This window comes from Macrosteles quadrilineatus, unplaced genomic scaffold (genome assembly GCF_028750875.1).
Source record: "Macrosteles quadrilineatus isolate MER2022 unplaced genomic scaffold, UCM_ALF_1.0 Scaffold_9__3_contigs__length_116548681, whole genome shotgun sequence".
In the NCBI taxonomy this organism is placed as follows: Eukaryota; Metazoa; Arthropoda; class Insecta; order Hemiptera; family Cicadellidae; genus Macrosteles; species Macrosteles quadrilineatus.
Window position 1 is genome coordinate 52191538 of NW_026542602.1, and position 18236 is coordinate 52209773.

General features: G+C 36.0%; 1 protein-coding gene across 1 annotated transcript; it reads right to left on the bottom strand.

The window, feature by feature from the left end:
* Positions 1-510: 510 nt before the first annotated feature.
* Positions 511-13204, bottom strand: LOC129003440 (uncharacterized protein DDB_G0271670-like). Its single transcript, XM_054431735.1, has 4 exons — positions 12967-13204; positions 4831-5028; positions 2330-3604; positions 511-524 (listed from the first exon to the last, which is right to left on the bottom strand). The coding sequence occupies exons 1-4, from the start codon at positions 13202-13204 to the stop codon at positions 511-513; spliced, it is 1725 nt and encodes a 574-aa protein (XP_054287710.1).
* Positions 13205-18236: the final 5032 nt, after the last annotated feature.

Sequence of the window (18236 nt, forward strand, 5' to 3'; positions counted from 1 at the left end):
TTATCTACAAATGACTTAGCAGCATTTTCACCGCGATATACAAGTGGTTGGGTTGTTAACCCGTACTGACGTAAATGATCTTCATCCAAAGTTGATTTAAGCATTAAACAAAAGCTGTTTGGTTCATGAAATTGAATTTTTTTAATTTTACTTTGATCACACTCATCTAAAACTAAAGGAACTAACGATGACTTAAAGTCTGCATATATAACAATTGGTATTCGATATTGTTGAGCCGTTTTGTTGAATTTAATAAAAGCTCTATTAGGGTGAGGTAATTTAACCCTTACTTTGTCCTTACTATTGCAGAGACGTTGGTGGTCAAGTAACCATTCCTTACCCCCCAAATGAAATGGTTTGGCAGCGTAGCAAAAACACCGTTTGCAAATGGTGAGACTCATCTTCCTTTTGGATAACTGTCTTGATAAAAGTGCGTAAAAGTTTTTTATGTAAACATAATGTGAGATTTTACCATTTGTAAGAAGTAAAAGATCTGTATGGTCTCTACGTTCATGAGATGTAATCTGAATAGGAAACACATTATTAGACTCATCCAATCCATACACATTAACGGATGAATTAAGATTTTGTTTTTCGAATTTCTTGATATCTTTTAAAGACACTGGGTAAGCCAAACCTGTAAAATTATATTTATGAGCCACTTCACTATAATAACGGCTTGGTCTATAGGCATGCCTGTCTTCAACAAACTTTGCTAAAACAGCATACTTAAAACACTCATTGTCCTCATTTTGAACATTTATGCAAGTTCTTGTATTAGCAATCTTTTTGGGCAGTGGGATGAAACTACTACCTCTATCACCATACCCATGTTTATGTACACGTATATCTAAGCTGTCTACGCTTAACAAAGACCACCCAGATCCTCTTCCAATCCAACTGCTTATCGAACGTTTGTAAACTGGAAGAGATACCTGTAGATCTCTAATCTCTGATGGTATATTCCTATACAAAAAATTCGCAATATAAAAGGCATTGGTGAGGTTTGCAGATTTGAAAACTCTGGGTACCTGCATACCTACATTAACAGCTCCTCTGGTGGGATAATTATGCGTGATTGGCGTCACTATCAAATCTTGATTGGAATAGGTATATATAAGTAAAGTTTTTATAAAAAGTTGACGCACCGAAAGTAATTGAGTATTTTTGAACAATAAATTTGTAGAGAAACGCCTGTTGAATTGGAAAGCTATTTTAATAATTAGTTTTTGTATGACGAACAATGGATTTAAAATATTATTACTAGCTCCTCCCCATACTATAATTCCATATTGAAGTATTGATTGGACAAATGCATAGTACACAGTTTTTATCTCATCAATGTTTAAAATGTCGCATACGTTTCTAAAAACATAAATTAATTTTCTAAGTTTTGTCTTCAAATATTCAATATGGGGTTCCCATCTTAACCTACTATCCAATATCACTCCCAAGTACTTGTAATAAGAAAAACCAAACATAGAAACTTCTATCATATTTATTTCCATGCTAAAAAAACGAATGGTGACAAAGTATTATGGTTGCTAACCATTTATATATTTGTTTTCTATGTCTTGTAAAGTTCAACACTACTTAAGTATAAAATGTACAACTACTATTCAAGTAAACCTGTTAACGAAGATTAAATGTAAAGGAATTAACCTTAAAAAGTTAATGCAAATAAATTTTGTGTTTGTTTACCAAGATGCCTTTGAGGATTATGCAAATATATTGAGTTACATCATAAAGTGTTACACTTAATTTATACAGAATGGCAATGAAGATCTTTGCAAAACACGAGATAAACATAATATATCTTTTAAATGTCCTTAGAATAGTTAATTTTACAATATAGAAAAATGTTGATGTAATATTGGAAAACCTGAACAATCAATATGTTTTCTAAAATAACTTTGTCAAAATATTATACACGAAACTTTGGGAACACATTGTTAGGATATAACAAATTTGATTCTAATGTTTTATGAGTAAATTAGATAGAAATCTCTGATTAAAATAATCTATTTCTAAAATCTCAAGGTCACTCTTTAAATGCAAAAATTGGGAACGCATTTGTTAGGCTATAACAAATGCGTTCCCAATTTTTGCATACTAAAGGAGAATTTAGAGGATAATTAAGATCAATTTGAAACTAAACCAATTTATAATGTTACAGATGCCCATCCCGAAGACCGATCACGAATTATATAGTATCGGTGGGTTGTATTCGGGATGGTCATGCCTCTGGGTAATTTAAGTCGGAACCTGTCATTTCCTTCTCTTAAAATGACTTCACCGTTTGGTGTCATCAGTAAAATTTCGAATTTACGGTTTTTGGGTAGCCTATCAATTCTGGTTTTTTTAGCTTGAATTTGTGGTGGACGACAGGGTCGAGCAAAGCCTGACGTTCGTGGTTGGCTAGGTAAAATCTTGTCCATCACAACAACACGTGAGGTGCTCGGTGTTGGATCAGATGTACAAGATTTTTCCTGAGCCTGGCTTTTGACAATTATTGATGGTCTTTCAAATGACTGAGGATTGGTAGCGACAGGTTTGCTGCTAATAATTGTAGGTTGAGTGGGTACCATCCTGCTTTTCCCCTTAGTGTGGAGGCTGCACACATTAGCATCAGAAAAGCAGGACTTTTCACAACGCTCACCTTTTTTCACCCCTTTTTGGAAAATATAAGAACATTTTGGCTTGGGCTTAAATGCAGCTCGTCTTTTGGCCATGAGTTTTTCCAATTTTTCAGAAGGGTTTGAATGGGAGGGAAGGGATTCTTTTGAGGATTCAGTTTTAGTAAAGAGTTTTCTAACAACGGTGGGTGCAGCAGGAAGGGATTTGGGTGGGGGTTTTGGAATGGTAATTTCAGGAGAATCTATGTCAGGCATTTGGTTCGAGGAGGAATTTAAATTAGGAAGAGTTAGGCTATGTGGTTGAGGTTTTGGAGATGGCTTACGTTTGGGAGTGGATGGCTTTTCTGGAGATTTAATAGGAGATAGCAAGGAGAGAATTATGGGAGAGAGAAGCATGGATAGAGGGGACTTAATTGTTTGATTTTTGGACGATGACGTAGAAGAAGAGGACGAGGACGATGAAGAAGACGATGACGAAGAAGAAGAAGAGGAAGACGATGAATCAGACCGTTGCTTCAATGAAGTGTTACCAGAAGAAGATTTCTTTATGGTATCTTCAAGCAAAGCAGAAGAAGATCCTGGCTGCGAAAGAGTCTTGGCAGCAAGGGAAGATCCAGGCTCTTGGGAAGATTGAGTTGATATTGTAGTTGTTTTCTTTGCATCGTCAGACAAAGCAGAAGAAGAGGATCCCGGCTGCGACTGAGTCTTGGTGGCAAGGGAAGATCCAGGCTCTTGGGAAGATTGAGTAGATATTGTAGTTGTTTTCTTTGCATCGTCAGACAAAGCAGAAGAAGAGGATCCCGGCTGCGAGAGAGTCTTGTTGACAAGGGTTTCAAAAGGAGTTGATGATTTCGTCTTCTTAATACCTCCAGTCAACGCCTCCTGAAGTTTCGATCTTTTGATGCCTGCCACTGGCTTCATTGGCTTAGTAGTCTTTCTTAGGCAGGGGTCCATGGCTTTTCTGCAGGCTGGCAACAGAATGATGTTATTAACCAATATGCTCTCTCATTTATACCCACCCTAAGTGGTGGGGGATATAGATAGACAGAGTGGGGGAAGATATGGGTGTGGTAAAGAGGTGGGGGGAATAAGTACATCTAAAAGGAGGAGTTGCATGTGGGCAGAGAAACTATTTTAAAGATAAAGTTTCAAATAACCAATAATACAAGTAGGTCAAGGTCATTAGTTATTTAAAAAAAACATGCAAAGATTCAAACCACTAACACCAAGTCACAACTACTAAAGCAAATTATCTAGCAAGAAAGACTAAACAGTACATGCATGAAGAACCTTTAGACATATAACATAGGCAAGGGCTTGAAAGGGGCAGCTTGGGTTTACCACTGCTGCGTGTTAAGGAAATGCAAATGGTTTTTCCAGTTTGCACGTTTAAGAAGGATTTAAATACAGCTTGGTTTTACCACTGCTGTACGTTAAGGAAGGATAGGAATGCGACTTGGTTTTACCACTGTCGCATGTTCAGGAAACGCAAATGGTTTTTCCAATTTGCAAGTTAAGGAAGTATTTAAATACAGCTTGGTTTTACCACTGCTGTATGTTAAGGAAGGATAAAAATGCGACTTGGTTTTATCACTGTCGCATGTTCAGGAAACGCAAATGGTTTTCCAATTTGCAAGTTAAGGAATGATTTAGATACATCTTGGTTTTACCACTGCTGTATGTTAAGGAAGGATAGAAATGCGACTTGGTTTTACCACTGTCACATGTTCAGGAAACGCAAATGGTTTTTCCAATTTGCAAGTTAAGGAAGGATTTAAATACAGCTTGGTTTTACCACTGCTGTATGTAAAGGATGGATAGAAATGCAACTTGGTTTGACCACTGCTGCAAGTTAAGGAAGGATTTAAATACAGCTTGGTTTTACCACTGCTGTATGTAAAGGATGGATAGAAATGCAACTTGGTTTGACCACTGCTGCAAGTTAAGGAAGGATTTAAATACAGCTTGGTTTTACCACTGCTGTATGTAAAGGATGGATAGAAATGCAACTTGGTTTGACCACTGCTGCAAGTTAAGGAAGGATTTAAATACAGCTTGGTTTTACCACTGCTGTATGTAAAGGATGGATAGAAATGCAACTTGGTTTGACCACTGTTGCGTGTTCAGGAAATGCAAATGGTTAAGGAAGGATAGATAGACAAGGGTTTGAAAGGAGACGGAACATGATGTGTACCGTGCGAGTACACAAGATGTACAGTGAAGTTTGAAAGAGATTCAACTAGTTTTGTGCGCTCTGGTGGGGGTTGGACTAAGTGGAGGCGTGGTCTACTCAGCCAATCACAGGACAGGTAGCGTAGTGGGGACGGGGCTTGCTGGAGGCGTGGTCTACCCACCCAATCAAAGGATATGAGGTGTAGTGGGGGGGGCGGGGCTAGCAAGAGCAGCCATTAATTATTAATATTTATTTTGATATTAATATTATTTGAAAGATAACGGAATAGCCGTTTTAATAATCCAAAACAAGATACGTGATTTTATAATGCTTATGGAGATGCAAAGTACAATTTAAAATATTTTTTTGCCTTAAGAATGTTTAATAATACAAGAAACAATATTAGTTGGGTCTCAAGAACGAGATATGAAGTCAATTATTAACCAAGCTAAGTAAAATAAAAAAAAACAATCGTAGCATTTTACAAATACTATTAACTAAAATATATCTAGTTGTACATGTATTTTTTAAGAAAGATTACAAAGAGATAGAAACCATCTGAACTATGCGTAAACTAAGATTTTTCAAATAATTACCTGTAGTAAATCAGGAACACTCCGTGTTTCAAGTTAAGCTGTGTTAGTTAACTCTAGAAGAAAAAAAAACAAATTAAGCAATTAAGTATTAGAACCATTTTATATGTTTATTTTGAGAAGAACAAATCATATGTTAGGAAAATCGTATAAAAAACAACCAATTTAATCAAGCTGTATTTTAATAAAGTCAGCAACTGACTATGAGAAGTACCTTGATTAATATTATAATTTAAGAGCATAACAAAAAGTGAGTCAATTCATGTACGTAAGAAAGCAATTTGAGATAAAAGAACAAAGAATAATTTAATATAAAAATTGTTAAGTAAAATATATAGTTTTCTATTATTATGATTATTAGAATGTGAAGAAATTTTTACGTATGTCAATAAAGCAATTTTCAATAAAAAACAAAGTATAATTTTAGGCAATCACATTTTACCTTTAATAATCCAAACAAGTTATTAATTAATGTATTAGAGTCATATTTACATATCTCGTTTTGTGAATAACAATGTATATGTTTATACATTGTTAGTTAAGGAAATCGGTAACCATTTTTCAATCTTAAAAATGTTAAGTTATTCAGTTTAATCAGTCCATATTTTAACAAATACAAAAACAACAAAAGGTAATTAATATTATCATTAGGACCACAACAAAATATGAGGCGAACTTGAATAAACATACATTTATTTTGACAATGTATATTATAAGATATTTTTTTAGCCTAGATCATTTATTTTTTATTATAATATAATGATTTGTAAATAGACTACAAAGAGGTAAATAATATAGTTTTTTGTTTGTATATATCACAAGAAAGATCATTTGCGGTATACATAACATCTGTTACAAAATGTGAGACATTAAATACGTATAGTGATTTAGCGATCGTAAATAAATTGTGCGATATTGGAAAACCAATTTTCTTAAAAACATAAAACCATTGACTATACACAGAATAGACTTCCCAAGTAATGTAAAAATTTGAAGCAAAAAAAAAACGTAGTGCAATCTGTTAAGTGATAAATCAATCAGCTGTTTGCTATGATACTGCATTAGTGTTAATTAATATTCAACAAAATACACTAGTAAACTCTAGTGAGATGGTCCAGAACTTCATCTATTTTATTGACCTCAAATTTTTATATCACATGAGAAGACTAAAAACTCACTGCCAATACCTAAAATATTTCTAATCGAAAGCCGTTTTATGTAGAAAATTATTATAAAATAGGCAGTAAAGATGGTTGTAACATATATAGTTGTATTCATACAGCAAAAGAATTTTTGAGTAAAGATAAGTGTTTTGTAAGTGCAGATTTACCGAAATATTTGTTTATAGCCTTTTAAAGTTTTCATATAATTAGGATTACATTTGAAAGATATGTTAGTTTCATTTTTATATTATGAGAAAGTTTGTATTTAAATGATTAGACGAAATAGTCGTAGGATCTTTCATACAAATAGTTGAGCTAATTTAAGTAATGATTAAGGAGTGAGCTTCTTATAAATAAATAGTAAAAGCTAATATATATTAGGATACTATATATATATATATATATATATATATATACTAGCTGACCCGGCGAACTTCGTATCGCCTAAGTTATAGGTTTCCCCTAAGACAGACCGATGGAAAGAAAGTACCGTTACGTTTAATTTTCAAGATGATCTCGTTCGCATCGCTCAATCACGTCCTGGTTGAAGTTCGTTCGCTACGCTCACTCACCTTTGGGTTGGAGCTCGTTCGCTGCGCTCACTTGCCTTCAGGTTAGCTCGTTCGCTACGCTAACTCGCCTCCAGGTTGAAGATCGTTCGCTACGCTCACTCACCTTTGGGTTGGAGCTCGTTCACTACGCTCACTCACCTTTAGGTTGGAGCTCGTTCGCTGCGCTCACTCGCCTTCAGGTTAGCTCGTTCGCTACGCTAACTCGCCTCCAGGTTGAAGTTCGTTCGCTACGCTCACTCACCTTTTGGTTGCAAATTAGCTGTTGTCATAAATGTAAAAGAAATAATAGTGCTGCACCCTGTTGGTAATCCTTGTAACTTTAATGCTATTGAACATCATAGAACAGAACCAACTTGTTTAATTGAAACAGCTGTTAAGATTCAATAATTCCATTTCTCATAAGGTTAACATGGGAAATTCCAGAGCCACTGGGGCGGAGCCCTTTTAAGAATTTCGAAACGGGAAATAGTTTACGTCCGATTCGCATACCTACAGAATTTACACACCAAATTTCATAACGATCGGTGAAGTCGTTCCGGAGGAGTTTGCAGACAAACACTGTGACACGAGAATTTTATATATTAGATGTATATAACAAGAAAAATTAATTACCTGTATATTTAGGGAATATTCCACAAATCACAATGGGGCGACGTGTATCACAAACTGAAAACACTTAAACTTAAAATACAACAGGGAAATATAATTAAAACTCTGGAAATTACAAAATGTGACAGGATAAAATTGCTTGACACAAAGCAGTACGCAATACGAATGAATCGTGTCTAGTTTGCACGACAAACAACAATCTTGAACACAATGCAGTAACAATAATAGGTTACTCACCTCCTGCATAGATAAAATCATCCATTAACAAAAAGCCGTAACACCGCTAAGCGTAATCAGTGACGCTAGAAAAAGCAAAGCAATAACAGTTAATCACATGTCGGTCCCCCGCGAGAACGAGTAGGCCTAGTTATTTATATGCGCACACATGCGAACACTCACATCTGTTGTCGTTCCGTGAGAGTCATCTCTCGGAAGATTGAAACGTCTTTATGCAAACATTTAGAACTTCTGTAAACACTATATAAGTGTTAACAGAGTAAACTACAGATCATTTGACTCTGAACTACCGTCAAGAAAACATGTCTACAAGAAATTCAGCTCCTATTCAAGACCCCAATATATCTTCAACATCTAATATCTCAAATAATAATATTCAAGAACAAAACACTCAAAAACAAAACACTCAAGAACAAAACGCAGTAGACGTAACTATGTCACCGATACAGAACTCACAAGTATCTAGTACCTCGTACTTTCTCCGCCCAGAGTTTGAAGATTATATGAGACAGCTAGTTGATGGATAGTTAAATGGAACAATACATATTTTTACAATCCAGTACATGGTATATTTGAAACATTAAAGCTGAACATTAAAAAAACACATTCAGACAACCTTGACCTAATAACAATACCAACCAATCTACAACATACATTGCCAGAGTCGCTGCGTAATCCACGCTGCTCTACAATCTCAAAATACTTACCAATTACCTAATTATGACGTCACGGGATCACCCCCGCGAAACAACCTACTCAACTGCAGTGGGTGATCGTGGATGTTGCTGCGATCTTGGAAGATCTTTCTGATTTCGCTGTGATCGTACCGTAACAGAGGTTTAACTTAACAGATGTAGATAAACTCGCTTTTCCAATGTGTCACTTTTAGTTTCTACTTACTTACATTTCGACAACGATATCGGTACTTTTCCTACTTAGGAAATAAAACTACAAACGTACAAAACCCCAGATTTGTGAGTTTTTTGTCACATTTCCTCCAAATGTTTGCTAGATATATGTACCGATTATCGTTTAGAGATTACGTAATCTTTTAAATAAGAAACCTTTGTTTGGATAAAGGTGGTTTCTTGAAACTGTCATTAATATGTTAACATTAAAAGCGACTTACAAATAATGCTATTAATGGGAAATAACTTTGATTTTCGAAAACTTAAAAAAAATGTAAAACCATAGGAGATTAATAACTTTGGTACTGCACCACATCAAGTGAAAGTTTTTTTTAGCAAACCATAGTGAGTTTTCAAAGCTTTACGTTGTTAACGTTACATGTTACATGTTTTGTGGCCTGTGTATTTATTTATTTATATATTTGCCAACAGATTAACACCTATAATACAGTTTGATTAGAAGGACAGTTTGAATTAGTCGTAAGTACGTAGTAATGTAAACGTTGGTTTTTGGTACTGCTACTTTTCCTTAGAACCGGTGGTAGCAGTAAGAATCATTTTTACATACAAACACGTCACTATTTTCACTATTTATTTATAAACACTGCTGCACCTTATCTATATAAATCAAATTAGAGTTTTGTCTGTACATTGCTCAGAATCATAAATTTTTAGGTTATTTTTACGTTTTATACATTGAAGAAGCCGAAACAAGTCTCATCTAAATTTCTGTCTGTCTGTCTGTCTGTCTGTCTGTCTGTCTGTCTGTCTGTCTGTCTGCAACACTCAAGATGGCATTTTATGCAATCTTCTCCAGGAAAACGAGAGTACCTATCAAGATCCAAGTCGTTTTAATGTATTTACTGGATTGGTGAGAGTGTCTTTAGCCATTAAAATATGGTCTCACTACTTTGTAAATAAAATTACGGATGTTCAAAAATGCAGTTTTGTGCGATTTTTTAAAGTTTTCGTCCAATTTTTATCACATAATCACCTATGAAATAACGAACAGCTGTTCGGATCAAGATTATTTGTTCTAGCTGTCACTGATATGTTTACAAATGTTGTTTACAAATACCGCAACCATTTTCGATCATGTTTTGAAAGCGAATCTCAACGAAGTGAGATTAAACACGTTTTTCTTACATAACGGATTTAATTAATCGCAAGTTCAATAATATAGTGTAATAGTGTAACCGTAAATGAAATTAATTAACTAGGTATCATTCAGGTCAGGAACCAGAAATTCTTTAGAGTATGAAATTGTTCTTGAGTTTTGATAACAAGAAAGAAGACCTTGAATCAGTGTTGTATACGGGTGGGAAACTTAAATTTAATAACGATCGTCGCCAATAGCTTAGAAACAAGATTTCCACTCAGTGACGGCGCTTCAATGGCGGTTGTGTAAAGTGTAAAGTAAAAAAATCACAACTGCGGTGATTGTAACAGAGGTTTACGGATGATGCTAAACTCGATTTTCCAATGTGTCACTTTCTGTTCCTACCATTGACTATATATATAGTCAATAGCTCCTACTCACCGTGTGATGCAATCGCTGGACCATACAGCGAATACGCAAATAGTCCATCTCTTGGGTACGTACGCCTAGCCAATTATTCATAACAACCTTTTTGACGACGATCCTTGATGCCGGTACTTTTTCCTAAGATACACGGCCTACCTACTTAAGAAATAAAATTACAAACGTCCAAAAACCCAACGTTGTGTGATTTTTATCACATTCCCTTCTAATGTTAATGGATAGCCTATACCAATCATTGTTTAGAGAATACGTAATCTGTTAAATAACAACACAGTTGTTCGTATAAGGTTGTTTTTTTTGTTTTTTTTTTAACTGACACAGATAAGTTTACATTAAAAGTTGTTTATAAAAGAAGCAATTAATCCTACTTCCTACTAATATTATAAATGAGAAAGTTTAGATGTATGGATGTATGTATGGATGTATGGATGTATGTTTGTGACAAGTGAACGCGAAAAATACTGGTCGGATTGGGCTGAAATTTGGCATGATGATAGCTCACATTCCCGATTAACATATAGGCATATTCTTATTTCAAAAATCCTTTCGGGCTCCGCCCCAGTGGCTCTGGAGTTTCCCATGTTAACCTTATGAGAAATGGAATTATTGAATCTTAACAGCTGTTTCAATTAAACAAGTTGGTTCTGTTCTGTGATGTTCAATAGCATTAAAGTTACAAGGATTACCAACAGGGTGCAGCACTATTATTTCTTTTACATTTATGACAACAGCTAATTTGCAACCAAAAGGTGAGTGAGCGTAGCGAACAAACTTCAACCTGGAGGCGAGTTAGCGTAGCGAACGAGCTAACCTGAAGGCAAGTGAGCGCAGCGAACGAGCTCCAACCTAACGGTGAGTGAGCGTAGCGAACGAGCTTCAACCCAAAGGTGAGTGAGCGTAGCGAACAAACTTCAACCAGGACGTGATTGAGCCATGCGAACGAGATAATCTTGAAAATTAAGAAGTTAAACGGGGCAAAGCCCGCGGGTTACAGCTAGTGGTAAATAACTTTGACTGCCAATAACCTTTTACGAGAAAATCCAAAACCAAGAGATCAATATCCTCGGGACTTGATTAACGCATACAGTTGGTCGGATGTACTACACAGTTCTTAACTGTAAACGTTGGTTTTTGGTACTGATTTCCCTTAGAACCGTTGGTAGCAGCAAGAATAATTTTTACGTACTACAACATCATTGTAATTTACAAATTAGTTATCGTTGGTGTTGCACCTTATTTATTACAGGCGTATTCAATTTAACTGTATAAGTTTTGCTTTTTCTATCTGGATTCCAAAATGTTAGTTTATGCTAAGAAAACGATAGGCTAACGCATTTTAGTAAAACTCAGTAAACCATCATGAATTGTTTAAACGCTTTACGTTGTTTATGCATCAATAGTTCGTGGCCTATTTTGGTAATTTTTATTATAAATTATCAATCTAAATTGTCTATAGTAGGCCTACTTCATTTCATAAAGTAAGCCGTCATTTCGACAGCATTACGGGTCATCTTCGGTCCAAGCAAATATAAATTGTTATGATAAAATTTGATGACATTAACAAAGATTTCAAATACTAATTTTATATGTACTTTGTTATGCTTAAAGCGTAGCAAATTCCCTAATTAAGTTCTGGATTTGTGTGTGTATGTCTGTTGGTAACGCATTAATGTCCTTTATTTCTCAGTATTTCACGGAAAGGACAAGCGCACCTTGATAATGAAAAATATCAACCCGAATAAAGTGTTAAATTGTGAGGTTAATGTAGTACCTTATATACTTTTAACCATTGTGGAAAGTAACTTTCAGGCCTACCTTAGGGCTATGTCGAGTGAGTCAGTTGCTCCCTTTGCTCACTAGTTGCACAAATAACTATTTCTCCGTAACCATTAGATGCATAATAACACTTCAATATACTAAATTATTTAAAAAGTGTTACTGAAATGCTCTACAAAATGGTTTGGAAACAAATGGCTAAATCATATGTTTTTTTGGGACAAAATGGGAAATACCAATTTCTACCCCACACATTTCTACACCAATTTCTACATGCACAATATCACATATTTCTTATTAGAACATAAACATAACTGAAATCAATCCTACTTTGACAGTTCTCAATGTTTATTACAGCTTTTTGTTGCTGTACACATGACCAATCTACCAGCATTTGTAACGGCCATATTTATAGCAGTAATGGCAGTTGGATCTATTTTTACAAAGTTTCGAATATAGCATAAATCTGTGTACGTGATAATAATAATAAATAAACAATAACAGTAAATAATATAAATAAATAATAATACATATAATAAATACATTAATTTATATATAAGTAATATAATATATAAAAACGACAACGCGTTTGCATAGAGATTATTGTGAAGGGATCGATCACCGCGCAGGGCCTATGCGAGGCGAACCATGCGGCGGCGCCGGTGAGTCGGACGGTAGGGAGATCAAAGAGGACCGCGACCTGGCTGGATTGTCGGCAGCGGAGCGGGGATGCACGCGTGCGCGCGCAGCACTTACAACACAACACGAGTTTCCAGCCATTGCCGCTAGGAACGACACCGCATAGAGGTACTGAACTAGTTCTGCTAATCTCCGCTAGGATATTTTGCTGGCTACGCTTTTTAGTACTACATGCGTTGTCTTTTAAGGATTTATAGTCAATGGTAGTACGTTTTCTGTGCTGGCGAGGCGAGCGCGAGACTGCGTGTTTCCTCGATTCTCCGCTAGAGTTAGGATGTGACGGGGCCCTACGCATCGCGCAGTGATACGTCTGGGTTTCCATTGTCTGTGCCAATAGATTACAAACAAGGTTTCCACTCATTGACGGCACTTCAATGGCGGTTGTGTAAAGTGTAAAGTAAAAAATCACAACTGCAGTGGGTGATTGTAACAGAGGTTTACGGTTTATGGATGATGCTAAACTCGCTTTACCAATGTGTCACTTTCTGTTCCTACTCACCGTGTGATGCAATCGCTGGACCATACAGCCAATAGGCCCATAGCCCATCTCTTGGTCTCTTGGATACTTACGCCTACCCAATTATTCATAACAACCTTTTCGATGACGATCCTTGATACCGGTACTTTTCCCTAGAATACACGGCCTTAAGAAATACAATTACAATCGTCCAAAAACCCAGCATTGTGTGATATTTGTCACATTTCCTTCTCATGTTAAAATATGTACCAATCATTATTTAGAGAATACGTAACCTATTAAATAACAAAAAGCTGTTTGTATAAGGTTGTTTTTTTTCAGACTGACACCAATATAAGTTTATATTAAAAGCTTTTTATGAATAAAGCATTTAATGGGAAATAACTTTGATTGCCGATCAATTTTTACGAGAAAATCCAAAACCAAGAAATCAATAACCTCTGGGACTTGATTAACGCATTTAATTGGTCGGACGTAATCCTTAACTGTAAAGGTTGGTTTTTGGTACTGGTTCTTTTCCTTAGAACCGTTGGTAGCAGCAAGAATCATTTTTACGTACCAACACATCACTGTAATTTACAAATTAGTTATCGTTTTGTTGCACCTTATTTACACAGTCGTATTACAGCCGTATTCAATTTAATTGATGTCTTAACTGTGTAAGTTTGCTTTTTCTGTCTGGATTCCAAAATGTTAGTTTATGCTAAGAAAATGATAACTCATTTGTAAAACATTTGTTGAGCAAACCATCATGAATTGTTGTTTATGTATCAATAGTTAGTGGCCTATTTTGGTAATTTTTATTATAAATTACCAATCTAAATTGTCTATAGTACTTCATTTCATATAGTAAGCCGTCATTTCGACAGCATTTTGGGTCATCTTCGGTCCAAGCAAATATAAATTGTTATGATAAAATTTGATGACATTGACAAAGATTTCTAATTCTAATTTTATATGCACTTTTGTTATGCTTAAAACGTAGCAAATTCCCTAATTAAGTTCTGTATTTTTGTGTGTATGTCTGTTGGTAACGCATTAATGTCCTTATTTCTCAGGGCCACGAAAAAGACAAGAGCACCTTTGATAATGAAAATGTCAACCCGAATAAAGTGTTATATGGTGAGGTTGAGGTAGTGCTTTAAATACTTTTAACAATTGTGAGAAGTAACTTTCAACTATATGCCTACCTTAGGGCTATGCCTCATAGATCTAGGCATATAAAGCTTATTTTAGTTTAATCATTTGATTTAACATATGGACCAACACGATCCGGGTGACATTTAATTGCGAAGCATTTGTTTTGGCTTGAAACTGTCAGATACTGTATTTGCGAAGGTTTATATATACAGTAATAGGCTTGCCAGCTCATCTGAAAATATGCAAACCAACCGCTGTTCTTAATGTAAGAAGGTTTTAACTGACTACTACAAGCTCCCCGTGCGTAGAACGGACACACAGCTAGTACTTTACTATTATCAACTTATTACTTTTCAAACTACATCAATTTACTTATCTTATACAAAAGTTTACTAACTTGTATATTTTTAAATAATTGCAAATAGCCTATGGTTCCGACGTTTCCTGGCCTCCTCGTGGCGGAACTGGATATGCTATAACGTTATGGCTAACCGACAGGGAAACAAACATTACTTAATCTATTTTCATAAATATATACATGAATATCTACTATAATCTATTTACTTCATATAATACTTTACTATTATCAACTTATGAACTTATCAATCTCCTCTAATATATATTCATGAAATCGTTATTACTTTAATGTAGATTTTCACTATAACGAATCCTACTCTCCTTATATTAGTATTTTGCTTGACCAACAACTCAGTTTTGAAAATACTTAACTAACATACTCTCTTACCGCAATTTAAAAAACAAATTTTATGAGAAGTTCTTTAAGGTCGAGCTCCAAGATAACTTTCCAACCTCCTCTATTGAAAGTTTTCCAAAAAATTTCACCTCTTCGTGCATTGTAAAAACTAAACTATACTAATGACGACTAACATAACAGCTAGGGGCCTGGGGGCGGATCCCCCAGCGAGCCAAAGGTGAGTCCCTTTATAATTTAAATAAGCTCAAAGATAAGCACAAACAAATAATTCATATATTAAAATGTATTTTCTAAAATAAAAATTTAAAAACAATAATTTTTCTTGATGTTGTTGTTCTTGAAATTCTTGGTGTTCGTCACGTTCTTGATGTTCTTTATGTGTTGATAAGCTCCCAGAGGGCAAGCCGTTCCTCAGGTATCCGTCTGCTGGTATGTGTATGCTGGTATCCATATGCTGGTATGCGTATGCTGGTATCCATATGATGGTATGCGTATACTGGTATCCGTATGCTGGTATGCGTATGCTGGTATCCATATGCTTGTAATGGGTCAAAATTATAGAGGGGTTAAGTTTTTATATTTATTATTTAATTATCAGTAGGCCTATTCCTTACCTGGTTGGTGATAGTGGTAAACCTATCATGGTAAGGTAAATAGGCTGTTCTAGGTCTATCCTAGGGTTGAAGTAGGGATAACCTCACTTTTAGCAAAATCACTAAAGACACTATTTTTGGGATTCACAAGTCACAGTATTGCATCGTTGTGTACAAAACGAGTGATAAACCGTTTCCGGGTAACCCCCATACCTAATATACACCTTTGGGAAGTACGGTCAAAGTTGTTGTTTAGGCTAGGGTGGTGAACCGCGATCACGAATACAATATCACGTACATAACATGCATACACTTTGTCGCACACTAAGCTACACGTCACGGGTGGAAATTATACTTTTTGTTTAAACCAGCAATGATATTAAAGTTCCGCGTATAATTTCACAGTCGGCGTAGGTAAATAACAACATAACCTGTACCACTAGTCGGCTGTCTTGGCGTTGTGTTGCAACAGCGCCAAGTTTGAACTCGTGACGTCACCGATCAGCTGGGAGTCGAATCAGCTGATTCTCCATCCCTAGAGGATTAGGGAGGGGGGAAAGAGGAGATCCCTTGTGGGCTAGGGATGCGACGACCATTCTAATCCTGCGATTGCGAGAGTTAGGACGTTAGAGTGATTACTTTAGTGATTTTGCTAAACGCGTTACTTAGTGTATCAGTGAAGATCCCTGGAGTATACAGGTAATTCTTCGGCTTTATCTTAATAGTGTGTACTATTATTTTTTATTATTTAGCGGTAAACCCTCATTTTATTCTTTTAGACGTAAAACTCACGGTAGGATCTTTGTCGGGTGTTAGAACTTGTATAAGTCCGCTTTAGCGTATGCTAGGGCTCCCGTGGGTGGCAATAAAGAGTTTTAGGGATACAAATTTCGTTTAATATTGTGTTTACAATATATATTGAGGGTGACGGGGTTATAGCGGGTATTTTGCCGGGATATTCAGTAGGTGTTTAACTGCTGCGGCAAAGCGGGCAAAGTTGAACCCGTCTCTGCAGGTCGTGCAAACACGAGGTCGGGTGGAGCACGCTAAGTATATTCAGAAGAAATATTCTAAGTGTTGAGGTTGACGAAACTGCAACATTAAATTGTTTCAAAATTTCGTTGAATGGTTTTTCATTATTTTTAAATTTAATTTAATTAGCTGTTCCCAGGTGTGAACGATGATGATGGTACAGTAGCGTTGTTGGTTACCGGTACTGAGTTCACACCTGATTCACACTACATTTTTGCGTAAATACAAATCTGTACCTGTGCTAGGTTGTTGAGTTAATTAAATAAATTATTTTTATCTGAACCCTGGAAACTTCCCAGCACGCCGACTTGAGCGATCCGCTGGCGAGAGTTGGTGACGTCTTTCCCGCTTTAACTACGGAATAGCGCATATATTCCGAGCGGGAAAAACGCCACGTTACATTGGCGCCCGAACGAGTAGACATTTTTTGATTGATTTGGACTTAGTTTTACTGGAGTTGGGTTTTAATTTTAGTTAGTTAGCATATACCTAGTGTATTCTAACTCTAGTTTGAGCTGGTTTATATCAGTTGGAGGGAACTAGCGCTTGTTTTTAGGCTAACTAACGACCAAGTAAAACTAGTTAACGACCAATTATTATTTAAAATTGTGGTTGTGAATTTATTTAGCCCACGTAGCATAGCCAATTTTGGCCGATACTTTTGTGCTAGTCTTAGCAACCAGTTATTGCCAGTTGTATATATTATATTTATTGAACCTGCATTTATCTTTGTGGGGTGTATAGTATAATTTTATTTTTTTTTATTTTGGTGTTGATTTGATAATTTAGTACTTGCTTTATTACTCTTTTAAATAGCTTGTTGGTACTTAGGCATTTTATTTAACTGTTATAACTGGTGATAAGGGCTTAAGTGTGATAACACCTAAACATAGACGTGGGCGAATTTAATTTTTTCTAATTTAATAATTTTTTATTTTATTTTTGACTTTATCTGATTAGGCCCGTGTTACGGTCATGCCGAATACCACTGAAGTTGAGTCGTCGGTTGCTCAAACCGTTACCACAGTACCGGTGGTAGTGACGACTTGCGCTGGGACCTTTACGGTGACTACCAGTAGTACTGCGAACCCTCTCAATGTCACGCGGGATGTAATACCCCCTGCGACTCTAGGGGTGATCCCAAGGACAAACCCGACAATTTTGGGTGAAGGCTTGAGGTCTCCGTTCGATGATCCTCGCGTGGGGTGGATCCACGAATTGCGTAAAGAGGACCTCACACGTGAGATGGAGAGGTTTGGTCTAGACACTCGAGGGAAGGTGGAAGATCTGAGGAGAAGGTTTTGCCAGTTCTGGAAGGACCCTAAGAGTCAGTGGCCTTTCTTGTCTCAGGCTGGGGTGATTAACCAAG

Coding starts and splice junctions, on each gene's coding strand:
- LOC129003440 (XM_054431735.1), bottom strand. CDS start 13,204: ATGCGTAGGGCCCCGTCACATCCTAACTCTAGCGGAGAATCGAGGAAA. Junction 5,029..12,966: donor CTGGAAACTCGTGTTGTGTT/GTAAGTGCTGCG, acceptor TGCTCTTGCTAG/CCCCGCCCCCCCCACTACAC. Junction 3,605..4,830: donor ACATCTTGTGTACTCGCACG/GTACACATCATG, acceptor TTCTGTTGCCAG/CCTGCAGAAAAGCCATGGAC.